General features: G+C 57.9%; 3 protein-coding genes across 14 annotated transcripts in view; 1 reads left to right on the top strand and 2 right to left on the bottom strand.

Moving 5' to 3' along the window:
- Positions 1–7730, bottom strand: Atp5f1d (ATP synthase F1 subunit delta). Of its 5 annotated transcripts, none has more exons than XM_063262988.1 (6): positions 7491–7730; positions 5201–5319; positions 2909–3499; positions 1743–1896; positions 519–607; positions 1–377 (listed from the first exon to the last, which is right to left on the bottom strand). In XM_063262988.1, the coding sequence occupies exons 3-6, from the start codon at positions 3230–3232 to the stop codon at positions 255–257; spliced, it is 690 nt and encodes a 229-aa protein (XP_063119058.1). In that variant the 5' UTR covers positions 3233–3499; positions 5201–5319; positions 7491–7730; the 3' UTR covers positions 1–254. The 5 variants fall into 5 exon arrangements, with proteins under 5 accessions (XP_063119058.1, XP_006240907.1, XP_063119059.1 ...); XM_006240845.4 differs by lacking the exon at positions 7491–7730 and adding an exon at positions 6866–6904; XM_063262989.1 differs by lacking the exons at positions 5201–5319; positions 7491–7730 and adding an exon at positions 4734–4773.
- Positions 6055–14596, top strand: Cbarp (CACN subunit beta associated regulatory protein). 5 transcript variants are annotated; one of them, NM_001388507.1, is made up of 11 exons: positions 6094–6337; positions 8016–8115; positions 8236–8375; positions 8475–8539; positions 8668–8721; positions 8919–9063; positions 9717–9894; positions 9999–10127; positions 10463–10670; positions 11950–12130; positions 12884–14596. In NM_001388507.1, the coding sequence occupies exons 9-11, from the start codon at positions 10520–10522 to the stop codon at positions 13845–13847; spliced, it is 1296 nt and encodes a 431-aa protein (NP_001375436.1). In that variant the 5' UTR covers positions 6094–6337; positions 8016–8115; positions 8236–8375; positions 8475–8539; positions 8668–8721; positions 8919–9063; positions 9717–9894; positions 9999–10127; positions 10463–10519; the 3' UTR covers positions 13848–14596.
- Stk11 (serine/threonine kinase 11) overlaps positions 13945–22101 on the bottom strand; it is a 16762-nt gene continuing 8605 nt past the window's right edge. Inside the window, 9 exon segments of one of the 4 annotated variants that reach the window (NM_001108069.2) lie at positions 13945–14916; positions 15114–15320; positions 17103–17299; positions 18129–18186; positions 18482–18609; positions 18892–19028; positions 19096–19228; positions 19667–19756; positions 20402–20485. In NM_001108069.2, coding sequence (NP_001101539.1) covers positions 15127–15320; positions 17103–17299; positions 18129–18186; positions 18482–18609; positions 18892–19028; positions 19096–19228; positions 19667–19756; positions 20402–20485 — 1021 coding nt within the window. In that variant the 3' untranslated portion in view covers positions 13945–14916; positions 15114–15126. 4 annotated transcript variants of the gene reach the window in all.

Genomic DNA, 22101 nt, shown 5'->3' on the forward strand with positions numbered 1-22101 from the left:
TTGGTTCCTGGTATTTAATGCAGATAGGCTGGGCCAGCTGACTGTCCGGGTGGCTTTGAGGGGCAATCAAGGCCAGCTCTCCAGAGGCATCCTGGGGATCCCAGACTCTGGAAGCCTGGGGAAGCCCTCCATGACCTGGCAGGCAGCACCAGGGAAGCTTTAAGCCAGTAACCGGAGCACTGCTGCCCCCTGGTGGCGACTTCAGCCCCCCAGGACCTGCCTCTGTTACCCTGTGGGTGACAGACAAAGTACGCCTACTCCAGGGCCTTCACCAGGGCTTCATTGGCCTCGATCCGGATTTGGATCTCAGCCCGTGCTGCCTCATCTGCTGCCCCTGACAGCTCTGACTGCGCCTTCTCCAGGTTTGCCCGGGCTGCCTGCAGAGGAATGGGCCGGTGTGAGGACCAGGCGGGACCAGCAGCAGAGCACCACACTTCCGCAAGCTGCCTCCCGGGTGTCAGGGGACTCCTGAGCAATCCGCCCTGCCCTGAGCCTCAGTTTCCCCGGCCATGGCTCACCCCGAGGTCCAGCATGTCCAGTGTCACGACTTCTTCAGCTAGTAATTGCACAGAGGAGTCCGCATTCACAGTGACGGAGCCGCTGCTCACTGTGGAGGAGAGAAGGTGTGAGCAGCCTCCAGGCAACAACTGCACAGCCTCTGCCTCCCAAGAGTGCTCAGGGTCACCAGTCCTCCGCCTCCCCAGTCTACTCACAGCCACCAGTCCAATGCCCACTCCAGGCCACTTATCCAGGGCGACCCTGCAGGGATCGCTGGGCCTGGTGCACGCCTGTCATCTAGCCCCTGGGGAGGCTGAGCAGGCTACCAGTTCAAAGCCATCCAGAACAGCAGAGAGTTCTTCCCAGGCGAGGTAGGCATTGTGTTTGCCTGGCATGCAGAAGACCCTGGGTTCAATCCCCAGCAAAGCAGAAAGTGGTTGTGCTGACATAAACCTGTCATCCCCACCACCCAGGAGGTGGAGGACCGGGAATTCAAAATCAGCCTGGGCTACAGGAGACCCTACTTTAAAGTCAGAAAGAAAACCAAGAAGGGGAAATTAAAGGGCCCCAGAGGCAGCCTATAGAGAGCATCCGCTGTGCAGTTAGGAGGATCAGAGACCCTGGGGAGCCATGAGGCCAAGGTGCTGTAATTCTAAGGGTAGGGAGAAGGGCGGGAGGATGTCTGTGGCTCACTGGCCAGCCTGGGTAGCTAAGGACATAGCAAATTCAGGTTCTGCCCCCGTCAAAGGAATAAAGAGCACAGCTTATAAAGAGGACACAACCAATGTCCTTCCTACATATGTGCACACCCTTCCCACCTTACCACCACGCCTACTCTGGCACTTGCCCAGACAGAACCAGACCGACTATGCGGGGGGCCTGGCTCAGGGATGGAGCCCTGGGCTGGAACCCCCCCAGTGATGGCTGCGGGCTGGATCCCCTGCCTGGAAAGCTTCTCAAGGCTCTGGGCTCCATGGATAGTACTGCTAAACAGTGAGATAGGAGAGAAGACAAGACACAGCCCTTCATCTGGAGAAGTGGGTCCTTCAGCCTGGCTCCTGTCCTACCCTGAAGGCAAGTTCCTCGACAGCACTTTCCCATCTCTTCCTTCCCAATGGAGGTGAGGGCAGCTGTTCGATCCCCTCTGTGCCCCACACAACCACATCTTCATGGACACCTATTTCCTTTGCTTTCTCCCTGCCCTTTGAGGACCCGAACCTCTAGACATCCTGGGCCACACTCACCAAAATACTTAGTTGTGGTGCCATCTTCCGCATGAACCACTACCAGCCCAGGCCGTAGGACCTGTAGTGTGGGGACATGGGATGCCAGGATGCCAAAGGCTCCAGTCAGCGTAGGCACATCCACTTGCCGGACATTGGCACCATCAAAGAACACCTGCAGAGAGTGTACCACACAGAGTTGGCATTGCCACCGTGCCATGGAGACTGGTCTTTCCTTCTGTACAGTGGGCACAGGGAGGATGAAATTCTGATGGGACGTAAAAGCTACCAAGAGCTGCCGTTAGACTCAGTTTGCCGTTAGACTCACCTGTGAAATGGGATGCCATGTCTAACAGAGGGTCTGAAAGAGGTGACTGAAATATATGGCAACCCAGTGCTGTACAAGCATGCCAATCTGGTGTCTGGGATAGGGTTTCTGGGAAACCCTAAGGTTGTCTCATGACTACTCAGGAAGTTGCTATGAGGGAGTCAAAAGTGTAAAACCAGCATAGGCTTACAAACAGCATGGTTATTAAGCTGTTAAAACCCTGGCTAAGGTCTGTACAATTAAGGGTATTAGGCCCAGGGGAAGCCAACATGACAAGGAACTTGGGTCAGTCCCAGGTGACCTTTCAAGATCTGGGTCCAGGCAATCCCCAAGAAGGGATCCAGGCCTGGGTACTGGTGACTCCTGCTTGGACAACATCTTGGGGACTCCCCCACGGACAGAAACTCTGATCCATGTAAACCCCAAAGGGATTAATCTGTGGTCCATTATGACACCATCCAAGCCTTGAGTAGAGCCTGGAGTTCATATGAATCTCGGGGACAACACCCAAGGATGGGGCCTGAGTGACCAAGGTGTGGAGCCTAGGACACCCCAAAAACAGCAGGACTTGTGGTCCAGGTGACACCAGTACATTAGTAAAATCTGGTTTCCAGGTATAGGTGATCCAACCCCCAGAGGGTGGAGCCTTAGGTCCAGGTGACGCCCTTAGGGGTGGGGTATGAAGTTTCAGTGAACACAGAGAGGTCGAGCCCTGGGTCCGGGTGACCCCATCCAGGGGCGAGGCCTGGGGAGGGGGTTCACGCGGCCCCATGGGGGTGAAACCTGAGACCCAATACAAGTGACCCTCTCCCACGGGTAAAGTCAGGGGCTTGACGACTCTGGGGGCTGTGAGTCGTACCTGCGTCGGGGAGGCGAAGGTGAAGGACATCTGTCCAGGCCCAGCGGCGGGGGCAGGTGAGGCGGCGGCCTGGGCGTACGTACGCGCCTGGAGCACCAGACGGCGCAGACCTGGGTGACGAAGCAATGCGGCGGGCAGCATGGTGGCGGAAACGTCAGTGGACTTTAGCTTAGCGGACAGCAGACACACAGGGATAGCGAGGCGGCCTTCAGGGAGGGCGAGGAGGACGACGCGCGGTGTCTTCTGGGAGGCGCAGTTCCCACAAGAACGCACGCGCGCACTGCGATGCTCCGAAGGCTGCGCGGTGCAGAACGCGCTGAGCATACTGGGAGGTATACTTTGCCTTAGCCACACCCCTTGCAGTGCTGCCTAGAAGTGGGACCCTCCTATGCCTCGTGAATCATTCTGGGAACTGTAGTTTTCTTCGCCTTCTAACAGCAAACGGTGCCCTGGGTCCATAGGACCGTGTTCTGCAAACGGACACCTTCCCTCCGGAGAGTACGTTTGAGCTGAAAAGATGCCGGTTTGATGTCAGGTCCCAACCATTGGAGAGAGGCACTTAGCGCGCATTCAGGCCCAAAAGAAGCAAACCTGTAACGTGTTGGGACAGAAGAATTAAAATGTAGATTACCAGTCAGGTGTGGTGACGCACTTTTGCAATCCGCATTCTGGAAATAGGTAAAAATCTATTTCCAAAAGTGCGCAGCCGAATACATTTTTAAAAAAATCAAATATTAGGGCTAGAGAGATGGCTCAGCGGTGAAGAGCACTGACTGCTCTTCCAAAGGTCCTGAGTTCAATTCCCAGCAACCGCATGGTGGCTAGGATCTGTAATAAGGTCCTGTGTGTCTGAAACAGCTACAATGTACTCATATAAATATAATAAATAAATCTTAAAAAAATCAAATATTAGCCAGGCGCTGTTAATCCCAACTCCCCGGAGGAAGACTCAAGCGGGGTTCCGTGAGTTTGTGATCAACCAGGTCTACATCTTGAGAAGCTGCTAAATAAGTAAATGAATAAATAGATAGATAATTAATTAATTAATTTACTCCATGATGCCGCACGCGGTGCGTGCTAGAGAGAGGTCGCACCAGGAGAGCAGCTCACGGAAGAGGTTACTGGGTGGCATGCACGCCGAAGCAGGCAGAGGGCGCGCGAAACCTGGAGATGTACTTGCTCTTCTCCGCAGTCCCCTCCCTGCGGGCCTCCGCCCCTGCCCGCCACTGACGCAGGAGCCCGTGCGCGGGCGGCCAAGGGGCCCCACTGACGCCAGTTGTGTCCGCGCAGCCTCGCTCTCGGCCATGACATCACCACCCTGCCCCCGCATTCACGCAGATTACAGCCTCCGCTCAGCTCTTGGTCCCCAGGTCCCACCACATAGGTTCACAAAAAATACGGGCATAGAGTTGGTGGGACAAGAAGCCATTAGCTTGACTTAAGGATGCATGTTGGATCTTAGAAGAGCAGCTGGCAGCTTTTGGTAGTGGTCAGTCTTGAACCAGAGCCTGGCGGATGCAAGAGTAATTCTTTTCGTCATTCTACAATCAACAGACTCTGGAGCTCAGGCCTGCTCATAAGCCAGCAGTCCTGGGCCTCAATCCGTCTCTGTGAGAGACACCTAGTTCTCAGTCTCTCTAATCTGGGCATTCTTACTTGCACAGTGGCATCTAGAAACTCCATTCCCTTCCCTACTCCAGCACACAGATGCACACGTACAAACACACACACACACACACACACACACACACACACACACACACTTGCGCGCGGGCCCCCGAGATCCCATATCTACAAAAATGTTCCATGAAGCAAGAACTCAAACCTAGATATATCATGCTCGTCCTGTCTTGAGTATTCTCCTCCAACTCCATGGCCACTGTGTCTTACCAGACAAGTCTTTTTAAAAACAAAAACAAAAAAAAAAAAAACCAAAAAAAAAAAAAACAAAAAAAAATTAAACCTAGGGTGCAGGAGAGATGGCTCAGCAGTTAATAACGAGCACTGTTCTTCCCATCGCCCATGCCGGACAGTTAACAGCTGCCAGTAGCTCCAGCTTCAGAAGAACTGACATCCTCCACTGGCCTTCAAAGTAAATCCACCCCCTCTCAACATGCGCGTGTGCACACAGTATTTAGTATTTGAAAAATCCAGGCCTGCAGTGCTGACAAATGCCTGAGCTTGAGGCCAACCTGGCGATCTAGCCTGGGCGGGTGGGCCAGCCTCAAGTACTGAGTCTATGTGTCAATCCCCTTCACTGAAAAAAAAAAAAATCAGTGTAAGCGACCCCACCTTCATGATGACACTTGTCTTGACTATGGCGAAGCCGGGAAGAAGGGCCTGGAAGCTTAGGCTCTTATAAAAGGACAGTCCCGGGGTTCGAACCCAAGCACCAACAGAAAGAGACCTGTCTGCAAGGGAAAGGGATATGGGTCATTCTGTAACAGACCTTTATGGATGCAAGTCAAAATGTTATTACATTCATTAGTTAGTGGGCAAGAGACAGCAAATCTGTGGGTGTCAAAGGATAACGTGGGAAGAAGCACTCTTCTTTTACTCTAGGGGACCGAGGGATGACACAAGGGTGCTTGGGCTTGGCCGCAGGCTCCCTTGCCCGCTCAGCCCTTTCACCAATTTCCTTGTTTGAGAAGGTCTCATGCGAATCAGGCTGTGAGGCTGACGTTGACCTTGCACTCCTGATCTACTTGATTTCGCCTTCCGAATGCGGGTGTGCACCATCACAACCAGTTCTGAAGGCAAGTTCTAAGTAGGTGTGGGACGGCACTGGCTATCTGGTGGATCCAGAAAAGAACAGAGAGCAGCACAGGAAAAACAGGCATGGTCGGGGTGTGGGAATGTATCTAGATCTCATGGTTTGTAGACCAAGAGGATCCGCAAACTGGAATTGCACATCTGGAGTGACAGGTGACAAAGTAGGTAGACCAGAGTCCCCAAGACCTGGGATACCCCTGTTAGGTTAGGGGCGTAAGGCGCCCCGCCCGCACCGAGTTCAGGGACGTTGCAGCACCAGGTAGGCTGAGTCGCGCAGGGGTGAGGGGGGCGGGGCTGCGCGCCCGCGGGAGGGGGCGCGGGAGCTCAGGCTCCGCCTCCCGCCCCCGCCGGAAGGGAAGGGGAGGCGGTGGCCATCACATCGCCAGCCAGACGCGGCGGCGAGAGCGGCGGGGGCGGTCAGGCTGCGGGACCGGGCGGTTACCGGGTACACAGAGCCAGGGGCCGGAGCGGGCGCATCGCCAACGCGATCACGTGCGCAGCCCCACCTCTCCTGCGTGCCTCCTCCGCGCGCTGCTCTCCCCATTCATAAATTCTCCGTCGGCTCCGCGGCCACCGAGCTCCAGAGCCAACCGGGAGAGCCGTGTTATCTGCCGCCCGCCCTCCCGCCGCCCATGGGCCGCACGCCCCGGCGCTGAGGTAGGCGCGGCGGGCCCTGGCGTACGGGGCCGGGCGGGGACGGGCGGGCGGATGCGCGTGGCCAGGGGATGGCGACCAGCTCCAGGGCCCGCCCTGGCCCACCGATCCTGTCGCGCGCGGCTCCGGGGAGGGAGCAGAGCGTGGGAACGGCCTGAGCCGCCCTGCACCCCGCCCACCGCCTGCAGCCTGGAGAGGGATCACGCCCATGCCTGCCCTTGGCCTCAGTTTACCCTAGTGAGAGGGCGAGAGCGATGTCGCCTTGGCCTCCTGGATCCTCACGAGCCTGGCATCGGGTTCTCTGCGCTTTCCCTCACCGTATCCTGCTTGGGGGGGAGGGGGTCCTGGTGGACGTTCTGTGGGGACTCCATGTCTAGGCTCCCATTCTCGCTGGTCCTCATGATCCCGCCTTCCTCGCCTTGGGTCTCCAGCCATCTTCCTTCCCACCTCTCATTACCATCCTCACCGAGCCCCACCCCCCTCCAGCCTGAACTCATTTTCCGACCTACATATGCACCCCTTATCACCCACCAAGACTGATGCCCGTTGTCTCTGCCTCGGAGCGCTGAGGAGACGTAGCCTTCTTGGGGATACATTCGTTTATTCAAGTCCCCCCACACAACTCCAATACCATCCAGTCTAAGAAATACTGGTGACGTTGGAGCCTGTGGGCTCTTCTTCCATGGGAAAGGGGGGGGGGGGTTGCATGCTCATGCTGGTGTGGGAATTAGGGATGGATGGCCAGAGCGGCCTCTACTACTACATAATCATCTTCATTCCCGGACTGAGTCAGGTGCAATTTTAACAGTCCCTTTCTGAATCCACCCCACCTCTTGATGTGCCCTAGCCTCAGTTTCTCCACTCGTCTGGCAGAGACCTGGTGAGCAGCCATCTTGGCCAAGCCTTGGGGCGCCCCTGTGGGCGGCCTCCCCTGCGCCCCCGCCCGCCTCCCTCTGCCTGGCAACACACCCTCCCCCCCAGCGCGGCCCTGCGCACTGTCACCATGGGAACCAGATTTTTCAGGCCAGGAACAAATGAGCGTCTTTTGTCCTTTCCACTCCCACCAGTGTAGGGAACAAGGACCTTTCCCTATAGAGTCGTGACTGGGGGTGGGGGAATCATTGGTACAGCCCCTCCCACACCGCAGGTGCACTACCTTCAATTCCTTTTCTGCACCATGAGACCCTGAGACACAAAGGACCCTAGGATGTTGCCTGAGGGTGCTGTGGAGGCTTCCTTCTCCGTTCCTCCAAGGGTGCTTTCCCTTTCCTGGGCATGGCTGCGTTACCTTGCCGGTCCGGCCACTCCAACCAGCCAGGGAGGTGGTTGGCATGTGGAAAAGCCACGCTTATACAGGCGCGCGCACGCGCGCGCGCGGACACACACAAACACACACACATATATATAGACATTTCTGCGCACGCGCGATGCCACCTTTTATGTGATAAAGATGGCGAAAGAAAAGTCCTAGGGAAAAAAAAAGCCTTGGCTACAGGCGCCCCTGCGGGGATGGGGAGTGGGGGGGGCGCTCATATTGTAAGACTGGGCTCCACCTGTCCATGAGTCACCCCAGTGACGGGTGCTGCTGCTGCACGGGGACGATAGGGGCTGATTTGCAGGGGCTCCTGTGGGGAGGGGCAGGCAGAGCTGAACCTGAGCTGGCTTTATGCCCTACTTGTAGCCTCAAAATGCAGCCCACGGCCACCATGGCCACAGCGGCCGCCACTACTGCCACGGTTGCCCTGACGACTTCGTGGGACAATGCCACCAACCGCCCCACGGTGGGTTGGGTGACTCCTGGAGACTGGGGATAGAGGTGGGATGGAAACTCCACTCTGCGGTGGAGCCCTGACACCCCGAGCCCTGACACGCCCCGCCCTGTGCACTCAACCCCGACTCAGGCGGAGCCTGACCCCATCTTGGACAACTATGTGCTGCTGGTGGTGGTGATGTCGCTGTTCGTTGGAGGCACGCTGGTGGTGCTGTCTGGCGTTCTTCTGCTCTGCAAACGCTGCTGGGAGGTGCACCAGCGCTTCAACAGGTGCATGTCCTGGGACCCTCTTGGCGACATGGCCAGGTGCGCTTGCAGAGCCTCACTAGAGCCCCCATCCCTGCTCACCCTTGCCCCTCTCTTCCTCAGGGCCATGGAAGAAACAGAAAAGACCACCACTACCTACCTGGACAACGGCACCCACCCCATACAAGGTGAGGGGCCCGCGCGGCCTGCAGCACCCCTCGCTGCACTTGACTGTGCCTCCCGCCGCGCCCCCCCTCGGCCCCCTGCCCGCCCCCTCGGGCCGCCTGACGGTCTGTCTGTCTGTCTCCCCCACCAGACTGGGCGCAGTTCGAGTCCGACTCATCTCTGTTTCCTTAACGCCCAGGCGTAGGTGCGCACAGGCGCGTGCTGAGAGCGAGTGAGTGTGTGAGCGGATGAGCGAGTGCCCGCCGCCCCGCCCAGCCCGCCCCATCCTGCCCTCACTCGGCCCGTGCCCCCCTCCCAGCCCACCCCACCCAGCGGCCTGCCTGGCAGCCAGACACGCGCGCGGCCCACCCCGGGCCCACCCTCTCTTGGCTCTCCTCACAGACCCCGACTGCAGGGGGGAAGACCCCGAGGGCCAGGACACCGAAACAGAGCGCTTCCTAGCCACCACCTCCACCGGTCGCCGCGTGTCCTTCAACGAGGCTGCCCTGTTTGAACAGAGCCGCAAGGCTCAGGACAAGGGCCGCCGGTGAGAGAAGTCAGGGGGAGGTCACAGCTGCTTGGTGCTGAAAACTGGGGACCCTGTCTCATGTGTCTTGGTATGGGCTGGCAAGGGTGGGTAGTAGAGTAAGTATTCATACTGAGGTCTAAGCAAGGACGGCAGATCTCTCTGGAGTTAGATTTACAGGTGGTTCTGAGTCGGCCCAGTATAAGTAGGTGGTGCTAGGAACCCAACTCAGGCCCTCTCCAAGAGCCGGAAGTGCTCTCAACTCCTGAGCCATGGTTCCAGCCCCAATTGCTACAAATTTGAGCCCAGGCTGGACTGCATAGAAAGTGCCAGGCCAACCGCGGGCGCACTTCACAGACCTGGCTTGGGGAGGGCCAAGGAAAATCGCTGCAAAGCTCAAAGTTCTAGCCAAATCCAGGCTAGAGAGTGAGACCTTGTCTAAAAAACAAACAATGGTGGCGGGGGGCAGAGGCCGGTGGGTGTTCAGTGAGTTCAAGGCCAGCCTGGACTACAGAGAACCTGCCCCCCCCCCCCCCCCCCCCCGGTGCTCGATAGGTGAAGGCAGAAGAATCAGAAGTTCAAAGTCTCGAGTACGGAGAGACCTATGTGTGCCGATGTTAAAACATGCTCTGCTAGGGATTGCCAGGGGCTGACTGCTGGGGTCCCCAACATAGGTACACCCTGACAGAAGGGGATTTCCATCACCTCAAGAATGCCCGCCTCACCCACCTCCACCTACCGCCTCTCAAAATCGCTACCATCCATGAGTGTGACTCGGGTGAGGCCAGTGCTGCGGCCACGCCCCACCCCCACCCGGCTTCCACCCCCAAGGACAGCTTGGCTATATTCCAGGTGAGGTCAAGGTTGCTGCCGCCTGTGGCCCTCAGTGGGGCCTTGGCAGGCTGTGTCGGGAATGCGGGACCACCCCTCACCTACATGGACTCTCTGTTTCACAGCCCCCTGGGAAGTCCCTCACTGGCCACTCGGTGGGCCCCAGCTCTGCCCTCCCAGGTGATCCCTACAGCTCCGTGGACTTCTCGGAGATCAGCCCCTCGGCCTCCAGTGACTCTGGGGAGGGCACCTCGGTGAGGGTTCCCTCTGGTTCCCCTACGTCATCCCAAGATCGTGGGACCACGCTGCTCCCAGAACACGGTGGCCTGGGATTCCCAGTAAGAGCCAGGCTGGTGGGAATGGTGACCATCTCCACTTCAGCCCAAGGAAGAGAACTTGTAGGCAGGGTCCTTCCCCCGTGAACGGCAGGATTCAGGACAGGCTGGCGCGGCTGGCCTGTGAGAAGAGGCTGCAAGAAGGGGTGACCAAAGGCACACTTAATGGGGACCCAGGTATTGGGCCAGGGCCAGCTGGGGAGAGGATTCTGTGCCTTCCTGACAATCACCCCTACCTCCCCCACCTCCTCCAGTTAGATGCGGGTACCCGGGGTACCAAGGCTGCTGGGCCCGAGACAGCACCTGGGGAGATGGGCACAGGCTCCTCCGGGGCTGGCACTGTTTTGCAATTCTTCACTCGGCTACGCCGCCATGCCAGCCTGGATGGAGCCAGCCCCTACTTCAAGGTCAAGAAATGGAAGTTGGAGTCCAGCCAGAGAGCGTCCAGTCTGGACACGAGAGGTAAGGCAACCCCGAGTGACTCCAGGGGTCATCTTGACAGAGGCCTCACAAGTGGCCAGGAATCCTAGGGCCTGAGTGTAGGGAAGCCAATGACCCGTCTCCTAAGCAGGTGACCATCCTGTCACCAGAAGTCCCTAGCTTCCCGAGACCTCCACCGCCTCTGCCTGTATGGCTTTGAGTTATTAGAACAAGCCACAGGTAGAGCCCGCTCGAAGCCCTGGCTTCCCCCTCCAGTGTTCGGGTACATGTTCCCGGTTCGTGGGAGGACAGAGGTTCAATGCCAGCCTCAGCTGTGTAGGTTTGAGGCTAGCTTTGACTACAGTGAGAGCCTGTCTCCAACAAAGAAAAGGGAGCACTGGACTGATTTTAGGATTTGTGGATGCCTTTTGGTATTTTGAGTTGTCTCGCCATGTGGCCCAAGTAGACCTTGAACTCCTAGCAACCCTCTTTTTACATACTGGGGATTGTCGATCAGCACACACCATACCCAGCCAATCCCACACACTTTGATAAGGCCCCCGGACAGTAACAATTTGTGCTCTGGCGGTCACACTGTCCCATCCTCAGCCGCTGCTTTAGGAAGTGAGTTCCATATGCAAATCAGTATAGATTGTGCCCATAAAGCAATTTATACAAACCGGTGGTAGCCTACTGGCCCTAAGATACAGGGCTGCTTAACTGTAGGGAGGATACCCTGCCCTTGCTTGGGACAGTGTCAGCTAGGTAGGTACTGGCCTTCCATGTGGAGGAGAAGGGGGAGGACACAGTGTTAGCATCAGGGAGGATCTGGGTGGCAGAGGGCTTACCTTACTTCCTTTCCGGAGTACTACTGTGGGCGTGGCAGTCCTGTTGACTGCCCTGGTGAGAACCGGGGTTCTAAGGTGGAGTCGTGATTCCTGGTGCAGACTACCCATAGTTACTGTTGCAGCCCAGAACTTGTTTGCCTGGTGGCTCCCAGCCCACCTGGAGGCCTGCCCACTGGCAGTTCTATTTGGGGTAAGATCCTGGCTACTGGCCAGAGGCTGGGGGCATGGGTGGTGCTTGGGAAGTTCACCCAAGCTTCCCAGGGCACGGTGCAGCCTGCAGGCGGCATCTTCCTCCTGCCTACGCAGGTTCCCCACCTTGCCCAGGCCATGGCTTCAGCAAGAACTGGGCCTTGTGAGCCACTGGGCATCCTCTCATGACCACACCAGGCCAGCCGGGGCTCTCTGGACTGCTTTCCCCTGAGGTCTTTCAGCTCGTGTGTAATCTCTGGCCCTGGCCTGATCGCCAACTACAGGTTCCCCGAAGCGGCACCACTTTCAGCGACAGCGGGCAGCCAGCGAGAGCATGGAGCAGGAGGGGGATATCCCCCATGCTGACTTCATTCAATACATTGCCAGCGCAGGCGACTCGGTGGCCTTCCCACCCCCCCGCCCCTTTCTGGCCAGCCCCACCAGCCCGCCCCCCACTCTCGGCAGGTATTTTTCAGTAGATAGAGGTGCTAAGGGTGGGCCTGTGGGCCCCTGCCCTGCCCCGTCCCCCATAGGTGGCCCGGGGACTGCCCTTCTGGCCCTGTGGACACGAACTCGAGTCACCCTGGCCACTTCATGGGGGCCACCTCTCCAGCGCAGACCGGAGGAGGAGGAGGGAAGCAGGGAGAGACTGGGTAAGGGTAGGTGGGCAGTTGATGGTCCCAGGGTCTCCAAGATGAGACACCCACCAGAGCAGGGCAGTGGGCTGGGGCCTACCATGGCCCTGCCGATTTGTAGCAGGCTCCGAGGCCTGAAGGGCTCCTCAGTGGTCCCAGCGTCCCTTCTGCCTGCCTGCACTCCTGATGTATGCCTGACCCCAATCAGGGAGCGTCCTTGGTAACGGCTGCTATCAGAAGTAACCTCCCACCCCAAGCCAAAAGCAAAACTCCCAAATGCTAAAAACACTGGGAAACGGGCTGAGGCCTTGCCAACTTGGGGGTGACCTTTGAGCTTCATTGATTCACACCCAGCTTGTACTAGGTCCAGTGGGTGAAGTAACCACCTAGTACAAGGGCCTGATGATTTGGTGTCTAGTTCAGATCCATTCTCTTGGAGTCCCCTTGCACATCAAGAGAATTACTTGAGTGGCCCAGATTCGATGAGTGTCCCTCCATGTCCATAGTCCCTAAAGCACAAACACGTGGCCGGCAGGGCAGGGCAATGCCTGCAGGCTCTGACCACATGGGCCTGGCCTTGCAGGCTAGAGGCAGCTGAGGCGGCGGGAGGAGGAAGCCCCGAGACTCCTCCGGAGCATGGCATCAGTTTGGGGCCCGAGCATGCGCAGCAGCAGGACCCGCAGCAAGAGCAGGACGCCGAGCATGCACAGTGCAGCTACCGTGATCTGTGGAGCCTTCGTGCTTCGCTCGAGCTCCACGCAGCCACTGCATCAGACCACAGCAGTAGCGGCAATGACCGTGACTCAGTGCGCAGCGGCGATAGCTCGGGCTCCGGTTCCGGGGGTGGAGGCGCAGCACCCGCCTTCCCGCCCCCTCCTGAGTCTCCGCCTGCCTTGCGGCCTAAGGACGGCGAAGCCCGACGCCTGTTACAGATGGACAGTGGCTACGCGAGCATCGAGGGACGTGGAGCTGGCGATGAAGTTTCTGAACTTCCTGCTCCAGCTCGGAGCCCTCCCCGCAGCCCGCGAGCCTGGCCACGCAGGCCGCGCCGCGATTATAGCATCGATGAGAAGACGGACGCTCTTTTCCATGAATTCCTGCGCCACGATCCTCATTTTGATGATGCTCCAAGACACCGCGCACGTGCGCATCCTCACACTCATGCGCGGAAGCAATGGCAACAGAGAGGCCGGCAGCACAGCGACCCCGGAGGTGCACGCGTGGCCACGCCCCCTGGGGCTACCCGCCCCACACGTGCCCCCTTACGCCGTGGGGATAGTGTTGATTGTCCTCCTGAAGGCCGTGCGCCGCCCATCACCGGTGATGACCCATCCATTCCCGTCATTGAGGAGGAGCCTGGTGGTGGAGGCAGTGGTTGCCCAGGCTCTGGGTTATGTGTTGAGCCCGCCGGGGCACTGCTGGACAAACTAGCAGCTAGCCTCGACGAGAGACTCTTCTCTCCCCGTCTTGCTGAGCCAGTTGCCTCATCCCCGGTGCTGATTGTCGCTGCTGCCGCCCCTACATCCCCTGACCACAGCCCAGCCTAAGCTCTGTGTACTGGACCTGCCTCTCGGCTGCTTTGCCGGCGGCACGTGGGGCCGCTGTGGGAATGGTGGCGACAGCGGGAGCAACCTGAGGTTGCTGTGCATGGGTACGCGGCCCAAATCCCAAGTGTGTACAAGGAGTGTCCCCTCGGGCACTTAGCAGGGTGCAGTGGGCCTCCGGATGCACAAGGCCTCCGGACCCAGGCTCAGCTGCAGGGAGGATGAAGATCTTGGATTCTCAAGTCCATATACGGTTGACCCCCGGCACCCAGCCTCTGGCCACAGATGCGGGTGGAGCAGGTTCTGAGGTGCGCGTGCAGCCTCCCTCCAGGATCAGCCGAACCTCCACACTCGTGAGCACGTGCTGGCAGTGCCACTGCATGCGTGAACCTACTGGAGGGGAAGTGACTGCGGGGCACTGAGGATCAGAGAGGAACACGCGCCCCAGATCCTTAATCCTTTCCCCTGTCCATGGTATGCACTTTGTAGCAACTGTACCTTTCCTCTCTGAGCAATAACCGACTGCGCCTGCTCGCTCTCTGCATGTGCACAGGCTCCAGCCTGTCCCATCCCTCCCCACGAGCTTTGGGCTTTAAACACAGAGACAGAACAGCCCGGTGGCAGCTTCAAGTTTCCCAAGCTTTATTTATTGCCAAAAGATTGGGCAGCCTCGCCATGAGTGCCTGCCCACTCCCTGCCCTGCGCCCTGTGGTTGGTCGTGTTGTCTGGTTGATCATAAATGTCTCTGCATATTTGTTCGCTCTGGGTTTTCTCTGCAGGCCACCCTGTGCCCCGCCTGCTCCCTATTTCCAAACATCCTCATAGCCACAGCTCAAATCCTCCTGTTTTATTTAAAAAAAAAAAAAAAAAAAAAAAAAAAAGGAAAAAAAAAACCAACCCAAAGACAGCGAGGCTCGCAGGGCGGCATGCAGGCGAGGCCGACCAGTGGTCTCGACATAAAGTGCTTCTGGGGTGGCAGGTCTGCCCTCGGCTCCAATGTCCAGAAGTATGTGGACAGACAGGCCCGGAATCAGTATTGCCGGGACACCTGCCCAAAGATCCTGGCGACACACTGTTGGTAGAATGGGTGGCCACTTAGCACCAGGCCCCAGGTACTGGCCACTCCAGAGCAGAAAGGTCCTTTGTGCACATAGTCGGTAAGGGCTGTGGCCTCACCCCCTGCAGCCCTGCCCTTGGGAAGGAGCTAGGCGCATAGCAGACGCCCACTGTGAACACCAAACATGACTCTGGATCCTGGCCCTTGCCCACCTGTAGGCCTCAGTCACTGCTGCTTGCAGGCCGAGAGCCGGCGGATCTTGTTGCTGGAGCACACCTTGCGTGCAGGGTTGGCAGCGCCAGGCCGGCCTTCTGGCTTCACCTTGCTGCTGAGCTGGGGCTCTGTGCCATTCACACAAACAGCCTTGGGCAGGCTGTGGCTCTGTCCATTCTGACCCACTTCCTCTTCCAGGACCTGTCCTGCGGGAAGATGGCAAGCATAGCTTGAGTCAAGGGCCAGGCAGCTCAAAGTCCCAGGGTCCAGCCAGCCCCAATTGCACCAGAGGCTGGTCTCTGCCACCCCTCAGTAGCTCCAAAGATAGTCAGGCCATACCTTCCCAGTGGTATGCCCTGGCCCTCCTGCAGCACACCCATGCTCACCTGCCTGTCTAGCCTGGGTAGCCCAGCACCAGCTCACAGAGCTCTCCAAGGGAGCCAGGCTCTAGACCCTCAGAACAGGCACAAGGAGATGAAGCCCTCAGCCTGGGGGCTACTAGATGTGCAGAGCATGGGGAAGGAGACCATCCAGCTGGGGGCTGCAGGCCCAGCATGCTCTGCTGGGCTGCACTCATGGTGGAACAAGAGGCGACCTCTTCTGAGCTCCCCAGGCTTCAGTGGGCAGAGTGTACGGGTAACTACATAGCCCAGTGCTCTGCAATGTGGCTGAGAACCCAGCACAAGCCCTACTGCCCTTGTTCCCAGAGCCTCCTACTCAGCCACACTGGCAGCACCCACCCAGGCTCTCATGCTGGACAGGACTAGGCGTGGGGTCAGGTGGACTCTGCCCCTCCTCCATCCACACAAGACACTGAGTAGAAAGGCCCTGTGCTGTTGCTGCAGGCAGAGGAACCAGGCTCCCCTCTGAGTGCCATCACTTCCCTGTACAGCAAGCACTCCCCCAGTTGTCCCTTCCTTCCCAGCAGCCTTGAGGGTCCCTCATGCAGCCAGCATCTCCGTGCGCCTGCTCCCCAGCAGAGGGGCCCACAGCAAGAAAGAGGGCCTTGCCCCGCACCAGCTATCAGCTCAGAGCTGAGCCGGTGGGACAGTGTAGGCAAGGGCTCCAGGTGACAGAGAGAAGACACTATTCCCACATGGGGATGGAAGGGCTGCAGCCAAGGCCCACACTGAACCTCAGGCGCACACCTGTCCTTGTGGGCCGACCTGGCACCCAGCGGGGGCACTGCTTTCAGAACACTGATCTGCTACAGGAGACACAGTAGCCCAAGGTCCTTACCCTCCCCACATGGCTGTTTGAAAGGCCAGGAGCTGAGTGGGGCTGGCCTGAGGGGCACAGGAACAAAGGCTCCACAGCCCTGGCTGGTGGCCACCCTGACGCTGAAACCCTGCCCCAGGCCCTGGGCCCAGGCATGTCCTTTGAAACCCTGGTAGGAAGCCTGTCATGAGGAGCAGTGACGGGGAGGGAGGGAAGGAAGAGGGAGGGAGGGAGGGAGGGAGGGAGGGAGGGCAGTCGCGGTAAGCATCCCCCTGCAGACACAGTGGACAAAGCTTTATGGAAGACAAGTGGGGCAGCAGACAGGGAGCTACACTACGGCCCCGAAGCCCTCCTCGGGCTCCTCTCCGGGAAGGCCTGCGCCCTGGCTCTTCCACATGCATGTGTCGCATGCGTCCTCGCTAAGCCCTGACTCGGCCGTCTCCTCGACACCTGGGGAAGAAGGCGATAGAAGGTCAGGCATGGCCAGGACTGAGGGCCACTGGACCCTCCCTCAGGCGGCTGTCTCAGGGCACCTACCCGCTGCCCTCCAGGGTCCCCTCCTCCTGCTAGACACAGCCATACGGAGGCCATAAGAAGCTGCAGATGGGCCCAGGGAGCCCTCCAGCCAGCCCAGAGTGAATGCCTCCACAGCCACCAGGATGGCTTTGGCAGTCCTGGGGGCTCGTATCAGCTGGAGCCTTGGGAAGAGGACCAGCCCCAGAGTGCACAAAGGCACAAGCTCCAGCGTGAGCTGCGCCCAGTCAACTCACCAGGCACTGTGAAGTCCTGGGTATAGATGATGCCGTCCTCAATGTCAAACAAGTCCTCGTCCTCCTCCTCCTCTGCACGGCCATGCAGGTCCTCCAGGTAGGGCACTACGGTCATGCTGCGCCAGCGGTCCTTAGTGTCTGGACTTGGGGGGATAGGCACAAGAGCCTCGGCCAGCGGGTGTTTCTTCCGGAACCAGCTGCAGAAGGCAAGTGCGACAGAGACTCAGGCGCTCGGCCTCAGAGGCCATACCATGGCTGCCCTTGGCAAGGCCTCAGTACTCAGGCTACAGACTTGAGGTAGCCTAACACCCACAACACTGACCCTCCCCCCCAAAAAAAACCCCACTGCCTACTGATGACAGCCATAGCACCTTGGACTCGGGTGGGTGATCTGGTCCCTGCACCTACAGTCTGCACCACCCGCCTTGAACAAGGGTAGGCTAAAGCCCTCCCTGGGGAACACCCAGCTGAGCCAGTCTCAGTCTAGCATGGAAGTGGCAAGAGGGCTGGGGACAGCACAAGCGACAACGCCTGGACCCAGGGCCCCGACCAGCTGGTTAATAAACAAAGGGCAGGACAGAGGCTCCCCTGTCACCCAGAAGGCTCTCACCCTTGAGTTGAGCAAAGACACCACGCCTCACGCTTTCTGCTGACCTCCCTAGCTACATCATTCTCATGTCCAGATGGCCAAGGACCAGCTGGGGGCCAGAGTGACACCTCCCTGTCTACACCCTCCCCACCATGAGAGGATCTGCCTCCAAATTCAGGGCCTGAATCTCCAACTTCTTAGCCACACAGCTGCCTGCACTCCTTTACAGATAGATTAAACGTAGGGGAATCTGGAAGGACTTCTTACCCATGGCCTGCCCTGGGCACCCCCTTCGTACCCCATGTTCACACACAGCCTTCTCAGGTCATCAATGCACACAACGCAATGCACAAATCCCAACTCCTGTGACACACACTGAGACCATCCCTCAGCTCACCCCCTAGGCAGGCTGACACAGGCAGGCCAGCCACACTCACCTGTGCTGTCTAATCTGTCGGATGGAGAACCTCTTGGCTGGCTCGTACTCCAACATCCCTGTATGACAGAAGGGATGTCTGAGAGGGTAGCAGGTGCCTGCCTGCCTGCTCTGTGCCACAGCCCCACCCCACCATTTCTCACTGGTGAGCAGCTAGGCCTCAGTGAGCTAGCAATAGGTAGCAGGGACATAGCATTGAGACTCCCAACACCCACTCTGCCCCTGGAGAAGTAAACAATCTTAGAAACCTCCCACCCCAGCAGACAGGCTGTCCTGTCAGTTGGGTCAGAACCCTCCACAGACCAGGGGCTCTGTCCCTGGCTGTCTGACATTGGTGTGATTAGAGATGCCCACCTCGGAGTAGGTCAGAGAGTGGTGGAGCGCAGTCACAAGGGATGGTGAAGTCCCCTCTCCCGATGTTCTCAAAGAGCTTGTAGATATTGTCCCCCTCAAATGGGTACAGGCCCGTGGTGATGTTGTAGCTTCACACAGGAAAAAAGCATCAGTGCTGGCCACACTGGAGACCAGAGGCCAGGTGCTCCCAACTCCCAGAGTGGACACATGTTAACTGGCAGATGTGCAGCCATGGCACTGTACACTGTACACCTGTGGGATGGTGTGTGGAGGGAAACTACACCCACAGACCTGGAATGTCCAACCTACTGGCCACACCCTGTAGGTCGAAAGGCCCAAGAATACTAGAGAACATTCACAGCCCCCTCCCTCTACCCCCTTCTGCTATAGGGTACATACAAGACACTCACAGTGTGACCCCAGCTGACCAGATGTCCACCTTGAAACCTGAAAAGGTGTCCAGTCCATTGGCAATCTCTGGAGGCTGGAAGGCTGGGGAGCCCTGGCTGGTCCGGCAGGTGTCATCCACAGCGAAAGGGTGCAAGGCCTGCAGGGCAGTGAGAGTCAGGGCAGCTCAGGAGAAGCGGCCCAGGATCCCTGCACACGGGGCCTACCTCGGCAACACCGAGGTCGGAGATCTTGAGTGTGCCATTGGTGGTGAGGAGCAGGTTGCCCGGCTTGATGTCCTTGTGAACAATGCCCTGGCTGTGTAGGTACTCCAGGCCGTCAATCAGCTGGCGGAAGTACCTGAATGGGTGGGACTGGCTCAGGCCCCACAGGGTCCCAGCCCACACCACAGTGCCTACATAAGTCTGCTATGAACTTTGGAAGACTCATGAGGCCTGGCCCACAAGGGGATAAGTGTTTAGGGCTCAGGCGGACAGACTTGATAGAAGGCTAGGGCCCACTGAAAATCACACAGGGCAACTAACAGTCACTGCTGTCCAGGCTCAGGGAGCCAGGTTTCCCCTCTGGCTTCATTTCCTCCCCTTCCCTTGATTCTGTTAACCGAACCTGGAAGGGTTGATCAGGCCTCAGAGCCACTATGCCTCTCTGCAGGGCAGTGGGCCCACAGGGCTTACAAGAGCGTAACCCCAAGCACATTGGCTGGGCTAAAAACTAGGGGCCAGAAACATCTGGGTTTCCTGATAATGGCTGGTCCTCCTGCACCCACAGGGCACTCACCCATGAGCTTGGCACACGGGGAAGCGCTTCTCTGGCACACTGTCCAGCATCTCCTGCATGCCACACACGCAGTACTCCATCACCATATACGTAGGGCGCTAAGGAAAGCAGCACACACCAGGCCTGGGAGTCTGGAATGCCCTGAAATCCCAGGGCAACTGAGGCAGAAGATGTTGCTGAGGGTGCAGGGCCCCGCTGGGCTAGCAGACCACCAGCACTCTGATCTCCAGCCATCTTGTGTTCCCTATCAGTACTCAAAAGCCACTGCCACATGCCTATAAGGCTTTGGACCACATGGAGTCAGCACAGGTCACAACAGGACTAGAAATAAGCTGGCCTACTCACTACTGGGAGGGATGGGAACCTGGGAGTTAGGACTGCAGCCAACTACAGGGTACTTGGTTCTCAGAATGCTCCCAGGACTACCCAGACGTGGTATAGGCTGTGCAAACTCTACCTTTGGGAAGGGACAGCATGGAAACCTCTAGAACAGGGGCACTGTCAATGTATGTAGGCCCTCAAGTACCTGTGAGGCCATGCCCAGTTCCAGTCACATTGGTCAGACTAGGCTTGCACAAGGTAGGAGCCCCATGTCTTGTTCACCCTGCCTGCTGAGTTGACAGGCACCACGGGATGACACACAGCACTAAACTGCAGCCATAGGTCTAGCAGAAGGTTCTTCCCAGTCCCTACTGTACAGGGGACCGCCCCACCCTACTCCATCCCACAGGATATATCTTCTGCTTCTCCTCATTGTACAGCACATCCACAAGCTGGATCACATTCCGATGCCGCAGCCGCCGCAGCAGCTGGATCTCCCTGCAACAGAGGACATTGCTCAGCTGACCCTGTTTGCTGTGAGAAGCCTACATCTAGTCATGGCAGAGCTGCCATGTGGGAGCACACTGGACAGTGGGGAAGGTGGGAGTTGAGCTTGTTTGCCTGTGACACCTGGCTCAGTCCCAGGGAGAGAACAGTCACCTGGGCTGTGGTGGTTTCAGGCCATAGCCAAGAGGGACCGTGGGGACACTAAGATTGCTTTGTAGAAGCAAAGCTCCACATAAGGTGGCACAGGTCAGCACCTGATGTGCCTGGAGCTAGGCTAAGAGGGCCACAGGGGCTTCTCCCAATACCGTCCCACCTCACAACCCTGGATTTCCCCCAGCAGAAGGTCAGCCCAGAAACTGGCAACAGCAGCAACAGCCACCACGGTACTATCGAGGAAGGCACTGGTCCCACATGAGAGCTACTGTCCAACAGGTTGATGGGGCCACTGGCTTCCCTTAGCTCAGGTCTGATACCCAGGTACTAACCCAGCACCCCGATATCAGAAGCTCCAAGTACATGCATAGCACCCATCACAGTCTCATCAGAGAAGTCGCCCAGCTGCCAAAGGGGCAGGCCAGCTTTCACACATGGACAGATACCACAACATGACCCACCTACATAATGAAGTATCACACGGGTGTGAACAGGAACAAGGCTCCTACACTTGTCATAGCTTAGAGGGGCCCTGAAGACTTCTCAGCCCAGTGAGAGACCAACACAAGAAGGCCACACAGTATGGGTCTCCACAATAGCAGATGTCTGAACGAGTGATTCCAGAGACAGAACTCACTGGAGCATAGGGCTATGGCTGTAGTGGACAGCTCACAGGGACTTCCTTTAGGGTGATGGAACATATGGACTGGAGAGTGGTGACAGAGACACTGCACACTCTCCAAGAGGCTAGCTAGCATGCCATGATGGGTGAGGGCAGCATGATACTCTGTGGTTTGCACCCTCACCCAAAAGCTCACCTGGGTGGACAGTGCCTCTCCTTAGCCTGCCTTTACCACCCCAGACTCCCCTTCTTTCAGAAGTCTCCCTGAGCACAGCCCTCTGGACGGATGGACGGACATCCATCCTATGTTCTCGGCTGTCTTCTTCCTGGTCTGGCCTGGTCATAGGCCAGAAGGGAAAAGATGCTCTGCTCTGAGCACTGCACTTTCACCCCCCACTCCTGGGCCCAAGTTCAACAGTGCCCCCCCTCCCCCCCACTGAGTGTGGGCACATGGTATTTATGGAGTCAGTCTACATTGGGACACAACTATCCCTCCTCAATGTGGTGGGTACAAGTGGACTTCGGCCTCAACCCTAGTTCACTTTCTGTCCCTAGAAACCACAGCCATGAAAGGGAAACAGCACAGGCTGAATACACACTCAGAGGTGTCTTGGGATTGGGGTTTCTGGGAAGCCAACTCAAAGCCGCCTGGACCAGTGGTCAGGTACAGCATGATGCAACCCACAGACCTCAGCAGTACCCACTTCCACAGTGACTTCCAAGCAGTTACTGTAGAAAACAAGGCTCCCTTCTGACAGCCCCACATCGCAGCAGAGACTGTCACAAAGGCAGGGCTTGAAGCCTAAGAGGGAGGTGCGAACTGAGGCAGATG

The sequence above is a fragment of the Rattus norvegicus genome, chromosome 7 (assembly GCF_036323735.1).
Source record: "Rattus norvegicus strain BN/NHsdMcwi chromosome 7, GRCr8, whole genome shotgun sequence".
NCBI classification, from domain to species: Eukaryota; Metazoa; Chordata; class Mammalia; order Rodentia; family Muridae; genus Rattus; species Rattus norvegicus.